This window comes from Nyctibius grandis, chromosome 3 (assembly GCF_013368605.1).
Source record: "Nyctibius grandis isolate bNycGra1 chromosome 3, bNycGra1.pri, whole genome shotgun sequence".
Taxonomy (NCBI): Eukaryota; Metazoa; Chordata; class Aves; order Nyctibiiformes; family Nyctibiidae; genus Nyctibius; species Nyctibius grandis.
The window spans coordinates 2,538,938-2,559,637 of record NC_090660.1 but is presented as its reverse complement, the minus strand read 5'-3'; the positions used below and the strand labels follow the sequence as shown (position 1 = coordinate 2,559,637).

The window sequence follows — 20,700 nt, the reverse complement described above, 5'->3', positions numbered from 1 at the left end:
CAGGGGATTGAGTGCCAGTCTAGTTTTACTTCTTCAAGAGGGTTTTGGTTTTAAAGTCAACAAGAAAGCATTGTCCAGACATAGTGAGAACAAACTTTTTCCAGTAGCACCCCAGAAGATTTTAGGTCCTTCTGCAGCAGTGGTTTTAGGCTGTTTTTACATAAACTTGTAGGAGTTTTCCAGTGAAGATATGGGCTCCTCTAAAATACACATATATTTGATTACTTATATGGTTTATATAGATTGCCTTTCATAGTCGTTTTTGCAGATTGTTAGAAATAGAACTGAAAGGATCCACAGACCACATTTTGGTACCTTACTACTCTGGGAAGCCTGGTATTACCAGTCCACGGTTTTGAGGCACCAGCTCTGAGGCTTCTTTTCTTTTAGTGCTGTGAAGGATGAGTTCATAGTGTTGTCCATTTTGACATGTTCTTAAGTCAATGACAAAGTCCAGAGTCATGTCACTGATAGGCTGAAGGACCTCAGTTCTCACACTAGCAGCATCCTTTAAGCCAAAAGCGTTGTGCCTCCTTTCTCTGTGTTCATAACCTTCAGATGGAAGACAAAGTGCTTATGCTAAAAGATTGCCTCAGTTCTTGTTGCTGGTGATTTTTGATAGGTCCCTTAAACAAGTCAGAAGTGGTCTGTTTCCAAAGCTTCATTTTAAAACATGCAACATACTTTAAAAGGCCTGAACTTTAAGTCATCTTTTCAGGTTTTCAGGGCCACAGTAGAAGGAGGGAAGATTAACACTTCCACTGTGGAGGCATTCAGGATGTACCTTTGTGTCAAGATGGAGTGTGAAATTACTGGTTATGGTAATGTGACAGTTTATGCAGCACACACATTGTCACTGATTAAAATATATTTGATACTTGATCATTGCAAAGAGATCTCCTGAAGCTTGATTTACACATTCACTATGTAACCTCCACACTGGACACTGAACGTAGTAAACTGATGCTTCAGTCACCATCCCCTGAAGACATACCCAAATCCCACCTCTACAATGACTAGTCACTGCTTTGGATGCATTGCTTCCTTCTGCTTTTGTCTGTAGTAACATCAAAGAAAGAGGATTGTTTTCTGTCTGTCTGTGTGTCTGTCTAGACCTGGGAATTTATCTGTTAAAAACTGAGTCAGTTGTGTGACCTCTTTGCTTTTTGTGAAATTTTAAGACTGTTGGTCACAATCCACCAGATTAATTGCTGGGAATAAGTAACTCATTAAAAAAAAAAGACTACTCTGGTTATTGGAAGGCTGCATCAGCAATTTTTAGTGTCTCTGCAACAATCTAACTTTTTTAAAGAGTTGATAACATTTCTACTAGCACCCTAATCAGTTGCCCCTATGTTCTACTTCATACAATTGCCAAGCACTACAGGATGATGCCCTGACTTCTGCAGGTGACATTTTTGATGAATTACTTTGGTAACGTGGTGGGCTACAGTGATCAGATTTGTACTCTGAAAGGTGCAAATCTCTGGAGAAGGCATAGAGAATTGAAAAAAAATACAGGAATTCTATTGGGTCTGGTTTTGATATTTGTAATTCCCCCTCTTAGATTCCGTTTTTGTTAAGATCAGCCTTATTTTATGGAGTTTCAAATCTTTGTTCTAGAACATTTGAGTTAAATATTGGAAAAATTATCATTAGATTTTTAACGTGTCAAGTCCCCTTGACGACCTGGCGATCCCTTTATATGCAGGTGATGACATTACTGAAAAAACTTGTGTACCGACTTCATTTGCTGACAGCAAGGAATTATGCCTAAATGTCTGGACTAAGAAAGAATTTAGAAGAAGGAAAAAATATCAGGTAGGGAGAATTTCCCAAATAGCTTGACTGTGAAGCAAATGTACATTTCAGGCTAAACTGTTGCCTGTGTACTTTCACATTATGAAAAACACGAGAATTGAGACAGGTAATAAATCTCAAAGACAGAAAGCATGCTTAGTGAAGCAGTTTTAGAGTGACTCCCATAAGGAAATTATTAAAGAAATATGGAATTTAGTTATTTAGGAAATTCTGCGGAGTCGTCTTTGATTTTGGAAAAAAAAAATGACTACTGATATTTGCAAGATTCATAATACAGCTGTACAAACAGTTTTATTCTTGTCCTGGGTCCTTTCTTTGTGACAAGCCTCCAAAACAATACCTCGCAACAGCGGTGGTAGATTCTGGCTGTAGTTGTCAGTACATGTTGGGTGTGTTTGAAATAGTGGAATACAAGATAGGATTCTAATATTAAGCATCAGATATAGATTATTTTTGAGGTCTCGCTGGTTTAAAAAGTCAAACATTGATTTGTTTCACTGCATTACAAACTAAACATTTCTTCATTGTCTAAAGGAAAACAATGTTTTTAAAAATAAACACTCATTTTAGGACCTGCACAAATGAACTTGTGAGAGAAATGTTTGCACCTGCAAGTGGCATGTAAAAAGAATAGTTTTGATTTCTGCACATTGCAGCAGTCTGATATGGATCACGACTTGCAAATGTTTTACTGTTCTTTTGCGTTGTTGCAAAACAATTTTCCTTGTGGAATGAAGAGAGTAAAATGGTTATGTAAAAAAAAAAACCAACCCCTGAAGGAATGAAATGTGTACTGTGCAAATTTAAAGATGCAGGGTTGAAAAATGTGGGGGTTTTCTCCTCCATGTTTGGGTGTGGGGCTCCCACCATCTCATTGTTTCTTAAAAGCTGGAAAAATGTGGAATAACTTGGCATTAATTTGCAAGGTTTCTGTGTTATTTAACATATTTTACTTACAGACTGTATGAAGGATATGTGAAACATGAGAAGTGTCGTACCACAAAAGCTTTTAACTGGAATCTGGGGGAAGAAAGAGTGCTAAGAGCAACAATATGCATAAATTACATTCCTATACTTGCTTGTAAATAATTTTTACATATTTATATATGTCAGTATGTGGAAAATTGAAGCTTTTTTGTGTTTCCAGAGTTATAAAATGTAATATATTTCTCTGGAGAAAGTGATGCAATATTTAATTAGTGATACTTTTATGTTGTTTATACCTTATTAAGAAAGCCTTGGAAGAATACATTGCTTCCCTGAGGTTCCCATGTGCTGCTGTCATTAATACAGGCATAACATTATAGAATTTATGATTTGATTTCCAGCACACCTTCCCTTATGGGAGGGGAGCATGAGGTGATGGTTACAAGATGGAGTGGTTTCATCAGAGAAGCTCTCTTAAGAAGTGCTCTCCACCACTGGTCACCCTCCCCACTGGTGCCAAAAGAAGTGCTTGTGGAGCCACGCTGCAAACCAGATCACTGAAATGAGATTTGCTTTTAAAACCTTTGTCTGTGAAGACATATATGAGCTCTGGCTACATTCTTTAAAAGGGAAGGAACTGCATTTTAAAAGCTCAATCTTGAAAGCATAGAGGACTGTTATAAAGAGAAGCCTCATGCACAATCTAGGAATAAGATGAGTTGGAAAGCCTGTGGTGGTGGCTTATTGAAGGAGAAGGATGTGTGTGGTGTTGTATTATGGATTAATATGGGTAAGAGGGGAGGGGATTCTTCTTTCAGTTTGAATATTAGCGCTTTTTATTCACTGAGTGTTGAAAAACTTCACTGTAAGTTAGAGTTGCCTAACTGCAACTGTGGGAAAACTGCAGCATAAGTGCTTTTACAGTGCATTTTCAGAGGGGTGGCTTTTGTAGGCCCTCTTGGAGCGTTACAAAGCAGACAGCTAGCACCGAGGAGTCTTTTTTTAACTTGAGTGCATTCTCCATTTTTGTTCCTCACAGTTGTGTATGCCACTGTTAGCACGTTTAAGGGGAAAATGTATTTCGTGGTATCTATATATATATTTGTAAAACCCAAAGAATCTGTTCCTTGAGCAGGGAGGAATTTTTTAAAAAGAGAGAATTGCAGAAAACTAAGGATGGTATTTCAAAAAGCTCCTAATATAATCTGGGAACATGAGTATATGAGTTCTGGTGAGAGTCTAGCTGCAGGTTTTCCAGGCTTCAGTTAAGTAAGGGATATGGAAGAGTTCCCAAGACTTCCAGCAAAACCAGGGTAGTCAGTCTCTCTGAAAACATCTTGCATGGGGGGAGAGCTGGTAGAGATGAGCTCTGGCAAAGGGAATGGGTAAGAAACTCTGCCATCCCGTTACAAAGGTGCTCATGTTGCACCTCTAACGTACCCAGTTCTGCTCCATTCCGAGTCACTTTTCTGCAGCTTACACAGAGCTATGCAGAGTCTGTCAGATATGTGAGCAGACACTTCTCTGCTGAAGTGGGAGTTGGCTTCTTCTCCCGGGCAACTAGCGATAGGACAAGAGGACACAGCCTCAAGCTTCGCCAGGGGAGGTTCAGGTTGGACATTAGGAAGCATTGCGTCTCAGCAAGGGTCATTAGCCATTGGAAGGGGCTGCCCAGGGAGGTGGTGGAGTCACCATCTCTGGAGGGGTTTAAGAAAAGCCTGGACATGGCACTTAGTGCCATGGTCTAGTTGCCATGGTGGTGTCAGGGCAACGGTTGGACTCGATGATCCCAGAGGTCTCTTCCAACCTGGTTGATTCTGTGAAACGGGCATATGCAAAACTTACCCACGTGCTGTCTCTGTGTTTAACTGGTAAGTCAAATGTCACTAGATGGGGTTTATTTTGTGGTTTGTTTTTTTTTCCATTTGTTATCAATTTTTATTCTGGTTTTAGTAAAGTCTTGGTAAACCTCGTGCTTTGGCTACAGTTTGAGGTTAGATATTTAATGTATTTTTTTATATTAAAACTTACCAATGTGATGTTTTGATTCAACAGCATTCCACGCAACTCCTAATACTTATAAACGAAAGAACACAGAAACAGCATTAGATAATAAGCCTTGTGGACCGCACTGTTACCAACATCTGGTAAGATAATTTCATATGTTAGAATTCACTAAGTGCTAGTGCTAGCTGTAGTAGAGCAAGCTACACTTAGTGTAAGGACATGCTGGATCTATGATAGTGCATGTACTTGTGGGTACTTTCATCAAATGAAAGTCTAAGTAGGAATAATTTTTAGCTCTCTTAGATGTAGCCTGAGATATTTATAGGGAAGAAAGATTATGACATCCTAATAATGTGTTGCTGCTATTTTGTCCAATGTAGTCAAAATCAAAGGCAAAATCCCTAGTAATATAATTTCAAATCTCTCTCATACTTCCCCTAAATTTTTTACTATGAGAAACCATGTAATTTTCCAATCTAAAAACTTGCTGTGCATTGCCATACCCCTTTCCACTAGAAAACAAATTACCAGTGTTTGCATTTTAAAAAATGCAGAATGCATATTGTGTAAGTGCCATGTGCAAGAAGAGTTGTTGTATTTTGAAGGGTGTTCTCTGTGGGAAATTTCTAGGAAAATAGAAATTTACTACTGAATTATTTTTCACTTGCCAGCCAAAATGAAAGTGGAACTGAAATACTGACATAAGTACTTTGTAAATGTAGATTTTTTTTCAGGATAGCATCAGGTTAGTAGGTCAAGAGAGGTTCTCCTCCCCCTTCTACTCTGCCCTGGTGAGGCTGCATCTGGAATATTGTGTCCAGTTGTGGGCCCCTCAGTTCAAGAAGGACAGGGAACTGCTAGAGAGAGTCCAGCGCAGAGCCACAAAGATGATTAAGGGAGTGGAACATCTCCCTTATGAGGAGAGCCTGAGGGAGCTGGGTCTCTTTAGCTTAGAGAAGAGGAGACTGAGGGGTGACCTCATTAATGTTTATAAACATGTAAAGGGCAAGCAGAATGTGTTCTCCCCCAATCCCTGACCACAGGTGAAAACACTTATTAATTCTTTTACTGAAAATGGCAACATTTGGTGTTTAGGAAGGTGCAAAGGAGTTTGCAGCTGCCTTGACTGCTGAACGTATAAAGACACCACCAAAGCGCCCGGGTGGCCGCCGAAGGGGAAGACTTCCAAACAACACCAGCAGACCCAGCACGCCGACAATAAATGTATTGGAATCAAAAGACACAGATAGTGACAGAGAAGCTGGAACTGAAACTGGAGGAGAAAACAATGATAAAGAAGAAGAAGAAAAGAAAGATGAAACATCCAGTTCCTCTGGTAAGGACAAAAAAAACCCCAAGTTGAGCCACATGATCCTGGAAACCATGTATTTGGAATGTATGGAACTGAGTGAAAAGACAGAGTAATAATGAGTTGAATCAAATGGAACCCTGTAAGAAAGTTTCCTGATTGTCTCGATTTATGTGTAGAGATGAGATCCTGTAATTTCAATAGCTACTGGTACCTAATTTTTAACTTCTTTAAGAGGAATGTGAAAAGTGCTGTTTTGTTGTGGCACTTAGATCAGGAAACAATAACAACAAAAAGCTGAGATATTTTTAACTACAGTTAATAATTTGGCATTTTTAAGGGCTGTGTAAAATTTTGAAACATACCTTCACCTCTACTCTCAATTATTTATTACAGAAGCAAATTCTAGGTGTCAAACGCCGATAAAGATGAAGCCAAATATTGAGCCTCCAGAGAATGTGGAATGGAGTGGTGCAGAAGCCTCCATGTTTAGAGTTCTTATTGGCACCTACTATGACAACTTCTGTGCAATTGCCAGACTGATTGGGACCAAAACATGCAGGCAGGTAAGAAGGGAAGCTGCTTACTAAGGATGTTATCATTTTACTTTTAAAACTGAAGTATAGAAATACTAGTATTGATTACTAAATGAGAAAATTAATTAATTTTCTTGGTTTTCCCAAGAATGCTATGATCCAGAGTTCATGCCACAAATATATAAAAGTTAGTTTTAAAACTGTTTTTAAATTAAATTTACAGGAGGTTTAAATTAGACTGTCTGTTCTTAAATGAGAAAAATAATCAACTTTAAATGTATTGAAAAGAGACTATGACTGGATATAATCTGTAAGTTGTTGGTTGGAGGAAATCATAGTAACTTAGAAAATGAGCAACTTTCTACTAGTGAGAGATTTATCGTGGATGTATTATGGTATCTCTTGTTAGGTGTATGAGTTTAGAGTAAAGGAATCTAGTATTATTGCTCCAGTCCCTGCTGAAGATGTTGATACTCCTCCCAGAAAGAAGAAAAGGAAACACAGGTAAATCTGTTACTAAATAACCTTAGCATAACAATAAATTGGAGATACAGGGGATCAGAACAGAAAGTATTTTGGAGGAAAAGTCATGCAACTCTGCTCGTTTTGCTCCCCAAAACAAAATTTGCAGCAATGAAACAATTCTTGTAGGTGTATTGCTGCAAGTAGTCAAACTACCTTTAGATTAGAAATACTCTACGCAGCTTGTTATAACATTCAAGATATTGTGGTATAATTTTGTTTGCAGCAATAAATATTAAATTTATAAGTATTATAATGGAATTCAATAATGATTATATGGTATTTTGTAAATTAATTGTTTTTTATGATGAACTGTATTCAATTAAGACTCAGATGATCAGTAAGCAAAAATTTTGTAGCAAACTAGTAGGATTGACTTTTTTTTTCTTGAGAGACTATTCCTTTGTAGCACCCCAGTTTCGTTATCAACTAGAACTTCAATTAAAGAACCAGGTTAACAAGTAACTATTTGAAGTGAAGCTGCAATGAAGAACAAAATCAAGCTCTTTGCTGGAGCCACAAAGACCATCTGAAACAATTTCTGTTGAAGTTGTAAACTTGGTGGCTACTGTCTGTCAGTGAATCCTGAGGTTTGAAAAATGCAACTGCGTTGATTATTCCCAGGGATAAGAACATAGGAGATAAAAAGCTGACTGAAAATTAGCAAAAGGTTTCTTTCTGCAAGCAATAAGTACACTTTCTTCCATAAAGTTTCCTATTTCTCCCTTTAACTTTTCTTGTTTTCCCCCAAGTTTGTTTTTCCAGTTTTTCTCCCATCAGTTCTTCTTCTTCTGTCTTAGCTTGTCTAAGTATATTTATTATTTTCAGACTTAGAGAAACGCCTGATACTGGCTCAAAGGTGCTGTTGACGTGGAGCAGAATGTTTCTGCTTTGTAGCATAGAGGCAGCTGATGTGAGCTAGGAAAAGATTCAGTGAGCATCTGGAAGAGATTCTGTTCTCAGCATAAACTATTAATTTAATGCTTTTGGCACAGTTTTCAAGGTTTTGGGCATTTGGTGGGCTTGGCTGTTTAAATCTGGAGTTATTAGCCGTAGTGCAAGTTTGGAATATGCAGCTGGGAATTAGCTTGCTTTCAGATTTACACAAATTGCTATAAAAAAATGCCACTGCATCGATTTGAAAAGAGCAACTAAAAGGCTCAAATGTATTTTGAAGCTGAAATGGATTGTATGGGTACCAGGTTGACATTGTTTTAGAGGAGTTTTGAGGCTTTTTTTGGTTGGGGTTTTTTTTTTCCAAATACATAAAAGCACATACCATTATGTGGGTTTTCTTGATGCTATTTGTTCTTATTAGTTGCCAATATCAAAGCTTTTATGCTAGCAATTTAGTTTTGAAATGCCTTTTAATTCTTTTAACTATCATTGAAGGAAGGAGATAATTTTTTTTATTTAATTTCACAGAACATGTGGCAATCAAGCTGTCTCCATTCTTCTGTGTGCAGTAGTCTTTTTAAAAAGGAAAACCTTTTAGCCTGCTTACATACTACTGTAATCTGAGCACTCTCTAAAGATGTCGCACAACTAGCAATTGGGGAAACCATCTGGAAGTCTTTCTGTTTCTCATGTTTCTTTGAGTTTACTCACTCCTAGAGTAAATCCAGTTGTAGAGCCAGGAAGGCCCTTCTGTCCTGTTTGTACTTTTCCATTGCAAGGGACTTGCTGGTCTGCAGGTTTTCCACGTGTACGTGTGGTGGACAGCCTTTGAGCAAAAGCAGCCTTCACCAAAGAGAGAGGCAGCAGCAGAAGGCTGCTTTCGATGGTCTCTTGTGACTGATTTGATGGCAGATTTTCTTACAAGACTCACCTATTTCCCATGTGATCTTGGTGCCCGTATGGGCATACTGAGCAAATAGTTGGCAAGACTACACCCCTCACGGATAGTAAAAGATATTCTCTCCCTCCTTCCAGTGCCATTTTTGTTAGATAGTGATAATAAGGCTGATCAATGAGAGGAGAAGGCTTTTTCACAGAATCACAGAATCGATCAGGTTGGAAGAGCCCTCTGGGACCATCGAGTCCAACCATTGCCCTGACACCACCCTGTCAACTAGACCATGGCACTAAGTGCCATGTCCAGTCTTTTCTTAAACACATCCAGAGATGGTGACTCCACCACCTCCCTGGGCAGCCCCTTCCAATGTCTAATAACCCTTTCTGAGAAGTTCTTCCTGATGTCCAACCTGAAGCTCCCCTGGTGAAGCTTGAGGCTGTGTCCTCTTGTCCTATCGCTAGTTGCCTCCACTCCACTACAACCTCCCTTCAGGTAGCTGTAGACTGCACTAAGGTCACCTCTGAGCCTCCTCTTCTCCAGGCTAAACACCCCCAGCTCCCTCAGCCGTTCCTCGGAGGTCAGACTCTCCAGACCCTTCACCAGCTTGGTCGCCCTCCTCTGGACTCGCTCCAACACCTCAACATCTTTCTTGAAGTGCGGGGCCCAGAACTGGACACAGGATTCAAGGTGCGGCCTCACCAGTGCCGAGTACAGAGGGACGATCACTTCCCCAGACCGGCTGGCTACACTATTCCTAATAGAGGCCAGGATGCCATTGGCCTTCTTGGCCACCTGGGCACACTGCTGGCTCATGTTTAGCCGGCTGTCTATCAGCACCCCCAGGGCTCTTTCCGCCGGGCCGCTCTCTAACCACTCTTCCCCCAGCCTATAGCGCTGCAGGGGGTTGTTGTGGCCCAAGTGTAAGACCCGGCACTTTTATATAGTTATTTTTTGGAGAGCCAGTGTCAGAGCCTGGCCTCTATATCAGAGATTAACCTGGCGGTTTGTGAAAACTCCGCTTTGCTGGAGACGGAATTACTTTGTGTAGCAGCCAACAGAAAACCTGAATGAAGAAGGAATTCAGAAAAGCATGAGTGTGTGCTGGAGGGAGAGTACTTGAGTACTGTTCATTCTCTTACGTGTACGTTTTTTTCCATTGCTGGGAGCTGCATTGTATTTGCTTTAACTAATCAGCACTCCTTCCTCTGGATGAGTATTGATTGTAGGGCCATGTAATGCTGCTGCTTGATTATTTTTGGTTTTCTCCCCTCCCTCATCCCCTGTGCCAATGCAAGTTTACTTAATAAACTTTGTTTGAAAGTATTTTCTTTTTTCCCATTTTCTCCTTTTCCTCCTTCTGTCCCTACCTTCTGCTGGACTGCCGTTCACTGCAGAGGTTTGAACAGCTTATGTGGTGTTCAGGGTGCCTTTTTATAGGGATTTAAAGTCTCAGTGTTATATTGGCACAGATATTCTTATGCGTTTCTATTGCCTGATTAGCTGGTACCAGAGCCTGCTAAAACCACTGGCAAAAATCTAGTAGGTTGTTAGCAGAGAACAATATTTTTGACAGCTTCTGTCATAACGCTTCTGGAAACACTTGTTTTCTAAGCTGGCTATCCTGCAGGTGTCGGCAACCAGAGGTACCAATCCACCTGCTTGCTTGGAAATCTGCCACTGAGTTTCCAATTTGCCTTTTTTTACGAAGCTTTAAGTCGTGAGTGCTTTCTCAACCTCTGTCTTTTCCTTGCCTTTGCTTCCTGGTGCGATGGACCAGATCTTGCCCTTTGTTTCTGGTCGAGAGAGCAGATTATAGGGCAGATAGATAAATTAGTCCACCTTTAGTACAGTACTCATTCGGCCTTCAGCTTTGTGCACTCACCAGGGGAACTTGCAGTGCTTCCTCGCAGTTTTTGGAAGTTACAAGCCAATGGATGTACTGTTTGATCGTGCTAATCAAACCTCCTGTCGAATTGGTCAGTGTTGGCACCTTACTTAATGTTGTCTTCTGTCATTCCCCATGATTCACGCTCACACTGTATGTCTCCAGCTCCTTTCTTGCTAGGCTCTCTTCCTCCCACAGAATCACAGAATCAACCAGGTTGGAAGAGACCTCTGGGATCATCGAGTCCAACCATTGCCCTGACACCACCATGGCAACTAGACCATGGCACTAAGTGCCATGTCCAGTCTTTTCTTAAGCCCCTCCAGAGATGGTGACTCCACCACCTCCCTGGGCAGCCCCTTCCAATGGCTAATGACCCTTTCTGAAAAGAAATTCTTCCTGATGTCCAACCTGAACCTCCCCTGGCGAAGCTTGAGGCTGTGTCCTCTTGTCCTATCGCTAGTTGCCTGGGAGAAGAGGCCGACTCCCACTTCACTACAACCTCCCTTCAGGTAGTTGTAGACTGCAATAAGGTCACCTCTGACACCTCCTGTGACACCACTCTGTTACGAGAGCTGATGCTGTTGCCATTGTGATTGACGTATTTAATTTTCTATCCATTTTGAGTTGTTAGTATTAATGCTTTGTTGATGGTGGCAACCTTTGTCATATTCAGGTGACCCTGTCCATACAGTCTACACTTTCCCATAGAAACCCAAAAGTCTCAGGTGGCAACTAGTCAACAAGTGGCATTTTACTTTTAACGTGTTAGTAATGAAATGGTGTTTTAAGAAGTCTATCCACAGAAAACTTTTAAGGGTTTGGTATGCTAGTAGGTCCTTATTATCTTGGGCTGAGAGACAAGCTTCTGTGAAGGAATTGTTCAAAAATACAGTATATATTATACCAGCCAGACAAAAAAGAAAAGTAGTTTGATGTGCATTAGAGTAATTTAAGCCAAAATTGCTCTCCTTCTTTCAATTATATATGGGAACTATCTTCTTACAAAGAATCAGCGTCTCATAATTCATAAATATATTGTTAGTAGCCTTTTTTTCTAGAGTGAGTCACTCTTAATAGGAATATCATCTATTTATTATAGTGCTCTGTAATACTGATAGCCTTTGGGTTTGTTCCTTCCCCTCAACCTCAGTTACTTGGACAAGTCTCCCTCTGTGGGTTTCTAACTTGTATGGGTTCATTCAAATGCTTGTAAGACAGTTGGCTGTCGAGGATTTAATGTTAAGTCTCATGGTAAAGCCTTGAAAGGGCAATTGCGTAGAGAATGTTGTTTGTCTAAAGCTGTTGTGTGTGGCGGGGGGCCAGCACACCTTTGGTTAAAGTACAAGGCTTCTCCCATATACTCTTAACGTTGCTATATGACCTACTAAGAAAGTCCAAGAAGTCTAAACTTTGAAAATCCTTAATCTAAATTTTTCATTATGTTTGTTCACTGAAATTCAAGTACAAACTAAAATGCATAGAATTGAAAGAAAACTAAAAACATTGATTTCTCCTTGAATTTTAAGGCTGTTGAAATTTAAGTCTGGTTTTCCTTTTGGTGCCTAAGGTCCAGACAGGTGTGTTTGCTCAATGGTGTCTGACACAGCTGTTCATGGACTACTAGATATTTACTGCTCAAGGAGCTTGCAATCTGAAATGGATACAAAATAAAATGGGTAATTGTAACTTGTTAAAGTGTAGTGAGCTATGTTATGATAACCAAAAGCATGTTATTCTTGGGGAAAAAAAAACCACCAACAACAAAAGAAACAAAAAAACCCAAAAAAACCCACAAACCAAACCCACCACTTCTTCCAAAGGGAATGCTTAGCTAAGCTAATGGAGAAAGAGGACACTGAAGGAAAACTGTAAGGATGTAAGAGAAAGGTGTCTAGAGTTTGAAGTAGAAGGCAAAAGGCTTAGCACAGCACCACCAGTCAGAACAAACTGGGGCAAAGTCTGTCCGACCACAAGAAATGCTGAGGTCACATCAGTGTGGCTGTGCCAGACAGATGTGATCTCCTGCTGTCGTATCCTGGGAGATCAGCATGAAGGGGAATAAGTGGCTGTGATCTGTAGGAGACTACCAGTGTGGTGCTGGGGCCAAGTCCAGTGAAGCAAACAGCTGACAGACCTTCACTCCCCTATTTAGACATGTCCCTCCGTATCTGCAGTTCTGTATCCTTCCTTCTGCTGCTGCTTCTGTCTGCTAGCAGCAGCTCCAGCAGCCTCCTCTTTGCAGGTTTTCCTTCAAGACCATCTGAATTTAAGCATCTCTCCAGCCTGGGCTGAGTGGGGGCTGCTTGTCTGTACAACCCTGGGACTAGAGGAATGGTGCTGGGAGGGGGAGGGAGCAGCCTACAGAGCATTGATCGTGGCAGCTCCAAGAGACTGGGACAGGGTGGTTCTGCTGCAACCACCTCTGACTTGGGTGCAGTTAGCAGATGTTCACGTTACCTGAAACTTTCCCATTTTAAGTCAAGTGTGGGTGCAAGATGCAGCTACCTTTCCCAGCCCGCTGCAGGAGGAGTTCCTGTCAACCTTCTTGTGTTTGTTTTGTGTTTTTGCAGGTTGTGGGCTGCTCATTGCAGAAAGATACAGCTGAAAAAGGGTTAGCATCTTTCCATTCAATTTATGTCCTGAACTTTTAAGATTTTGCTATTGCTTTTTTGGTCTTGTTTTTGGGGGTTTTGGGGTTTTTCCTTAATGTTAGGCCATTATATACATTCCATGGGGAGCAAGAGATAATAGGGGGAATAAAAGCTCTCATTACAGATGATGTAGGGACAAAAGGTACCATTTGGTTTATGTAACTGGAAGAGCTCTGTATAATTCAATAAAAAGGGGAGGAGGCTGAATTTACAGTCTTTTTAGTACGGCCTCACTGAAGTACAGATAAAAAGGGTATTAATAATAGGAGCTGCAGTAAAAAGTGGCATTTTTTTTAAAAAAAAACCAACTTATTTTAGAAATAGTTACCTGAAAATTTCTTGAGAGTGGTTGGGACTTGTAGCAGCATAATTGATCAGTTTGTGTCTCTCTCCTTTTTGGTTTCTGATTGTGAACTTGAGCATTTTTATGAATACACATAAACCCAACACAAGCTCAGGAGTATTAACAGCAAATATAATTTATACAGCACCAAATTCTCCTAGCTGCTCTCTAAGTCAAGTTCTAGACTTGTCCCTGATAGTCCCTCCTTGCCTGTAAGATGTTACCGTTGTCTGTACTGGAAAATTGACTTGGGAAAGCACAGTGGTATAATGACCAGGTATTATTTTGCCCGTGTATCTGCAAGTTGTCTGTTGCTCCAGAGTAAAAATTACTTTGGGTATTTGAGCAAATTTACTTTGCTGAATAATATCAGTGTTACTCTAGAACATGCTCACACAGGAAATTATACCATTGTAGTTTTATTTTTCAGTTTTCCACAATAAACAGTTTTCAGCTCTGAATACTCAAAGTAGCTGGGTGACGGGAAGCATGAAGTGCCCTAGGAAGCAGGCAACTAATGGTGACAAACACCTAACTAATTACAGTTCTGGTTTGGTGTCTTTTGGTTTTTTAACCCCACTCATCATCAGTTTGGGTTTTTTGTTCATTTTGGGGGGTTTTCTTAGTTAAAAGCCTAAAAAGGGATTTTTCTGCTTAAAAGAGCGAAGTGAAGTGCATGTTGTTGGTTTGCACCTTTCACCTTTACAAAATGTTGCTATTTTTATTCAGATGGGTCATCGAATCATGTTTACAACTATCAGCCATGTGATCATCCACGGCAGCCTTGTGATAGCTCATGCCCGTGTGTAATTGCTCAAAACTTCTGTGAGAAGTTTTGTCAGTGCAGCTCAGAATGTAAGTACAACATTTAAAAGCCATCTATAAATTTCTTTGACTGTCCCAACATCTAACTCTGTCCTAGCAGGCTGTTCGTGCTGCAGACAGTGTTTGCAGGAACAGCAAACGGTGTCATATGGTGTGAGAAGGTAGCACGTGTTCCGTTTAATTTGGCCCTCTTAATTAGCCATTGAATGAAGTCAGAAACAGTCTTTGGACTTAAAATTAGGGAAGACTAAAGTGAAATCAGGGGTGGAAAGAATTTACTGTACTTCCAAATGTCCTCTACAGACATCAGTGGCTATGTTGGTTTTTTTTTTTAATATTCTGATCACAGAATCAACCAGGTTGGAAGAGCCCTCTGGGATCGTCGAGTCCAACCGTTGCCCTGACACCACCATGTCAATTAGACCAGGGCACTAAGTGCCATGTCCAGTCTTTTCTTAAACACCTCCAGAGATGGTGACTCCACCACGTCCCTGGGTAGCCCATTCCAATGCCTAATAACCTTTTCTGTGAAGAAATGCTTCCTAATGTCCAACCTGAACCTCCCCTGGCGAAGCTTGAGGCTGTGTCCTCTTGTCCTGTCGCTAGTTGCCTGGGAGAAGAGGCCGACTCCCACCTCACTACAACCTCCCTTCAGGTAGTTGTAGAGAGTGATAAGGTCTCCCCTCAGCCTCCTTTTCTCCAGGCTAAACAATCCCAGTTCCCCCAGCCACTCCTCATAGCACATACCCTCTAGACCCTTCACCACCTGCGTTGCCCTCCTCTGGACTCGCTCCAGCACCTCAATGTCTTTCTTGAAGTGCGGGGCCCAGAACTGGACACAGTACTCGAGGTGTGGCCTCACCAGTGCCAAAATGCTATGCTATAATCTGCACTGTCTTAATTTTACAACGTACTTTTTTTCATACTCACTCTTTTTGTTCTCCATCTATTCCTTTGTAGGCCAAAACAGGTTTCCTGGCTGTCGCTGTAAAGCACAATGCAACACTAAGCAGTGTCCGTGTTACCTCGCCGTACGCGAATGCGATCCTGACCTCTGCTTAACGTGCGGAGCCGCCGACCACTGGGACAGCAAAAATGTTTCTTGCAAGAACTGCAGCATTCAGAGAGGATCCAAAAAAGTAGGTAGTTACACAACTGCATGGCTATTGCCTTGGTTTTGAGGTGTTAATATTTTCATGCTAGAGAGTAGAACATCTCACAAACTAGTTTGGTCGAATGCTGAGCTAATCAGTGGTGGGCTCCTGTCTGCAGACCTTTCTAGTTTGAAGTCCTCGGTGTATGTTTTTATGTAACAAACAACCTCATTTCAAGGTTAAACTAAATTTTTTCTTGGTTTTCAAGTACTTCACCTGGTTTTTCTTTCACATGCAACTCATCCACAAGCTGTAATTTTAGTGTGCATTTGATAATTAGAAGAATCCGTGTTTGTCTTCTCTCCTGGAGTCCCAACATACATTTCATTAAGTGATACAATTAAAAACAAAACAAAACCAAACCAAAAACCAAATCCAAGCCAGGCATGTCTAAACTTGTTGGTTTTTCTCTCCCATAGCACTTGCTATTGGCACCTTCAGACGTGGCAGGCTGGGGAATTTTCATCAAAGATCCTGTCCAGAAGAATGAATTCATCTCTGAATACTGTGGTGAGGTAAGGATGGAGAACACTGGTTATGTGTGAGCTTAATTGTGTGTTGGCTGGGGACCAAGAGATTGTCTCTAACTTGGTATTGTGTTTAGACAGAGAAATGTGGTTAACGAAGTATACAGCTACTGCTGTCAGAGGCCCCAAACCCAGGAGCTAGACAGTTGAAATAGCACCAAAAAAATTGACATAGGTTCTTGGGAGAATGAGAGGCTGGAATGTCATTTTATCTTCGATGTAATTTCAATTCGGACATGCCTGAAATTTTGTGCAAAATCATTTAGTATAGTACTAAAACTCAGTAGGTGCTTTCACTAAACTATATTTGACAGTAATAAACCCCGGAATCAGGTATGCAGTCTGGATTTTGAGATGAGAAGCAATTCTTGCTTTCCTTCTGCTCTAAAAGAACTTATTTGTGCTAAGAGCAAACCATGGTTGTTGGATAAGCGCAGAACGCTCGCTGAAAACAGTATTCTATGTTTGGGAATATTTTCAGCCCCAGGGAATAAAACACCCCACCTTTCTTTCAGAATGTCTGGGGTTTCTGCCCTTAAGCTGCTATGGTTACACAGAAGAGGTGGTCTCTTACAAGTACTATTTCTTTCAGATTATTTCTCAGGATGAGGCAGACAGAAGAGGAAAAGTATATGACAAATACATGTGCAGCTTTCTGTTTAACTTGAATAACGGTACGTACCTACTAGCCACAACCCTTGCAGCATAAATACATGTGCTCACCATCTTGTTCAGCCCTGTTCTTTTGCAGGCAGCAGGTAACAGTGAGAAATTTTTTTCTTCCACACATCATTTCCTAGCAATGTGTGGATTTTGATATTGATAACATTGATATATATTGATAATATTGATATATATTGATAATATTGAGAGCTAGTGTGTGTTTGTTTTCAACTAGATTAGATAATAGCAATGGAGCCTATTACACAAGCCAACTGTACAAGATGAGTTGAGTAGAAGTAGAATTTCATGGAGTAAAATTACGTGCAAGCATTAAGTAGCCTAAAGAATTTAAAAGGCTTGCTAGGTATTGTCTGAAATAATGTTACTGTGACTTAAATTAGCAGTAAGTTATGATGGTAATTTTGTGTCTGGGGGAAAAAAGCCACACAGAGAAGTGGCATGTGAAGACAAAAGTACAGACTGCACTGTGTCAAGCATGAAATAGTAGAAAATACTTGAAAGGAGGAAAAAAAAAAAGCTGCTTTACATCATGTTGATTTAGCATATTTATGGAGCTTGTTCTTGGGGAATAAAGGTAGAGAAGCTTCAAATGAGGAACTTAAGGTAGTGCCACTGTGGCAGGAGATCAATGGAAAGCACAGTGTGGGGCAGCAGGAATATTTGGGAGTCTTGCAGAACAATAAAGCTATCGTAGGGTGATGTGCCAGCTCTTCCATGTGGCCAGCTGAGCAGTTGGTTGTCTTTCCCAGCTGCTAAAAATCCAAGCACACCAGGTATTAAACACACAAATTTGTTTGTAGGTGACCTATCCATCATTTGTGGGTTTTGGTTTTTTTCCCCTCCTAGATTTTGTGGTTGATGCAACACGCAAGGGCAACAAAATTAGATTTGCAAACCATTCAGTAAATCCTAACTGCTATGCAAAAGGTAAGTGTTAAATTTACTCGCTTTTAGCAACGTGTGAAATTTGGTGGGATACTTATTGAGAATGCACATTTTGTCTGTATTTGTGCTAATAGAAGTTTAAATTTCTTTTGCACAGTTATGATGGTTAATGGTGATCACAGAATAGGAATATTTGCTAAACGAGCCATTCAGACTGGTGAAGAACTGTTCTTTGACTACAGGTTGGTAGACAGATTTTTGTCATTTCTTTCTGTCCTAGACTGGATTAGCTGTCAGTATTTCTGTGATGATACTGTGCAAGGGAACCTTCAGAAATGCAGTTGCTTTCCACTAGCTAAAATGAACTTTAGCATTGTGAGATTCAAGGTGAAAAAGTGGAATTTTAGCGTTTTGTTTCCTTTTGGTCAAACTCTAAATGCACTTTCTGGAGTTGTCAGCATTGTTGTGCATCTGCAAATTCACACAAGGAATAAAGGCCCCAGCTGGTGAGGAAACAAAGTATGAGACTATTCTCATTTCTGCTGTTATGTCAGAACAATGAAGCTGGAATGTTCAGTGTTACTGGTTTTTATTTTTGGTTTTATTTTTAAATTTCAGATATAGCCAAGCTGATGCCCTTAAGTATGTGGGCATTGAAAGAGAAATGGAAATCCCTTGACACCAGCTACCTCTTCTTTTAAACAAACAGCTGCCTTATCTTCAGGAATCTCTAGTACTGTGGGCAATTTTAGAAAAATAAAAAAAAGATGCAATTTGAAATTCTGTATTTGCAAAGTACTGTAACAGTAATTTATAGTAACAAATTGAAAAAAAAAAAACAAACAACTTTTTATTGCCTTCTCACCAGCTGCAAAGTGTTTTGTACCTATGAACTTTTGCAATAATGTGGCGTGGTACATTTTTCAACCTTGAATAAAGGATACTTGAACTTCTTCATTTTTACTGCAACTGTGTTGGAATTTTGTGTCAGCCAGTTGAGGATGCAAGGGGAATACTTACTTTCAACTTTGGAGCAAAGGCAACTCCATATGTGTCTGCTTCTGTTACTTCAGGTCACAGTTAAGATTAATGTGAAGATGTAAACACGGTAGGAGACATCAATCAGGCTGATTGTGGAGCTTCAGCATCTAGGAACCTAAGTAAAATAGTCGTGGCCTTGCAGTCTTCATGCACCCTTGGCATGAAGCTACACTCATGTTCTCTAAAGTGATGGTTGCAATTTAGAAACTCTTAATTGTCACAGTAATACTGCACTTAATTTATTTTTAAAGTTTTTCTCTACTTCTGCTAAGTCTCATCAGTCTTTACCCCTAACAAGGGCTTTGTCTAGTAGCAGTAGGTGCATTTAATGGGAGGGGGAAGGAGTCTCCCTCAAAAAAAACCCACAGAAGAGCTGTGATTTCTAGGACAAACCCTCCTTTCAAGACAAATGTGTGGTGTACACATTCTATTAGCTTAATGGCAACCCAGCTGCCCAAGCAGGTGCCATGAATCTCTTCACTTGGTGTGGAAATAACACCAGTGAGGACACATCTCCATCATTTGATATGGGAACCAGCAGTGGCACTCCACTAACCTGGAACCCTCAACTATGGCTTCTCTGAAGCCACAAACTGAATAATTATTGGGACAGTAATTACACATACATTTCTCTTCTGCATCTCATCCGTAAGCAACCATGATTTTGCTTATTGGTACAGTTAAGTGTCTCTTACTACAAATTTTTTATATACATGTTTTTATCCAGAATTGTTTAGATTGCAGCTAGTCCTCTGCATCTTGTACAGGGCTACCCCATTTATTTCTCATTTGCCAGCTGAGCATAAACTCTGCATCCTACTGCTCAGTAGAACATGATGCTCTAGTCCAAAGAGCTGGGGTGGGTGGGCAGGCACAGGGACACACTCCTGCAAAACCAACCTCAGGAAGTCCTGTCAATGACACTGTACCTTCTGAGGAGGCTCCAACTCCCTGGCTCTGTTCAGGCTCAAGTACAGCAGTCAGCTGGCAGATGCCCTCTTGCGCTGTGGTGGCCTGAGTAAGAACTAAGAATTCATGAGTAAGATGAGGGGGAAAAAAAAAAGTCAAAACTTATTTTCTCCCTGCATGGCTCTTGTCTGAAGCTGGAACGACAGCAGATGGGTTTTAAAAATAGAGCTCTGCAAGAGGCAGCAGACAAAGGAGACAAAGCAGCGCTGCTTTAACCAGCCCTGCGTTAAGGCTGGGCTCTGAGCACGTTATTTCTAGCCCTCTGCCTACGAACATCGCTCAGCCCGCTTCTCTGTCACTGCACCACTCGTACATCCCGCTACAACAAGCTGCTAGCAGCAAACTTCTTGCAAGAAGGTTTTACAAGAACAAAACAGAAAACAGCATCTTAAAAAAAACAAACCACAGAATAGGGCAGGCTCCGTTCTACATTTCAAAATGCAATTTGAAAATTGAACAGCAAGATGCTTCTCTGACCCACGCTGGCTTTAGTGCAACTCAAGTTCTTTCAGAATAGCAACAACAACCAGGCAAAATCTCAAGTGAGGATGAGACTTTTCCCCCATTTTCCAAACCAGTTTGGATCACATCTAATACAGCTCTGTAAGTTTGGTTAATTTTTTTTTAAACCCTGACATTTTTGTAGGTCAGAGCTCAATTGTAACAATGAAAAATTGGTTTCCCTCGGAGAAAAACAGTATCAACACAAAACTTGGCTCCCTTCTCTTCATGCCAGAACAAACACTGAACAAATCACAAATTCTAAGGGGGGAAAAAAGGGTTTGGCTACAGAAGTTATGTTCTTTTCACCATCAA

At 40.6% G+C, this 20,700-nt stretch overlaps 1 protein-coding gene across 3 annotated transcripts in view; it reads left to right on the top strand.

Annotated features, from left to right (window-relative positions):
* Window positions 1-18,837, top strand: part of EZH2 (enhancer of zeste 2 polycomb repressive complex 2 subunit) — a 50,876-nt gene extending 32,039 nt beyond the window's left edge. For all 3 annotated transcript variants that reach the window (XM_068395948.1, XM_068395947.1, XM_068395946.1), the window contains exons 10-21: window positions 4,804-4,895; window positions 5,851-6,091; window positions 6,461-6,630; window positions 7,010-7,104; window positions 13,376-13,416; window positions 14,529-14,654; window positions 15,585-15,763; window positions 16,198-16,293; window positions 16,898-16,979; window positions 17,836-17,916; window positions 18,032-18,116; window positions 18,493-18,837. In XM_068395948.1, the coding sequence (XP_068252049.1) occupies window positions 4,804-4,895; window positions 5,851-6,091; window positions 6,461-6,630; window positions 7,010-7,104; window positions 13,376-13,416; window positions 14,529-14,654; window positions 15,585-15,763; window positions 16,198-16,293; window positions 16,898-16,979; window positions 17,836-17,916; window positions 18,032-18,116; window positions 18,493-18,553 (1,349 nt within the window). In that variant the 3' untranslated portion in view covers window positions 18,554-18,837. The remainder of the gene's footprint in view (window positions 1-4,803; window positions 4,896-5,850; window positions 6,092-6,460; window positions 6,631-7,009; window positions 7,105-13,375; window positions 13,417-14,528; window positions 14,655-15,584; window positions 15,764-16,197; window positions 16,294-16,897; window positions 16,980-17,835; window positions 17,917-18,031; window positions 18,117-18,492) is intronic.
* The last annotated feature ends 1,863 nt before the right edge of the window (window positions 18,838-20,700 follow it).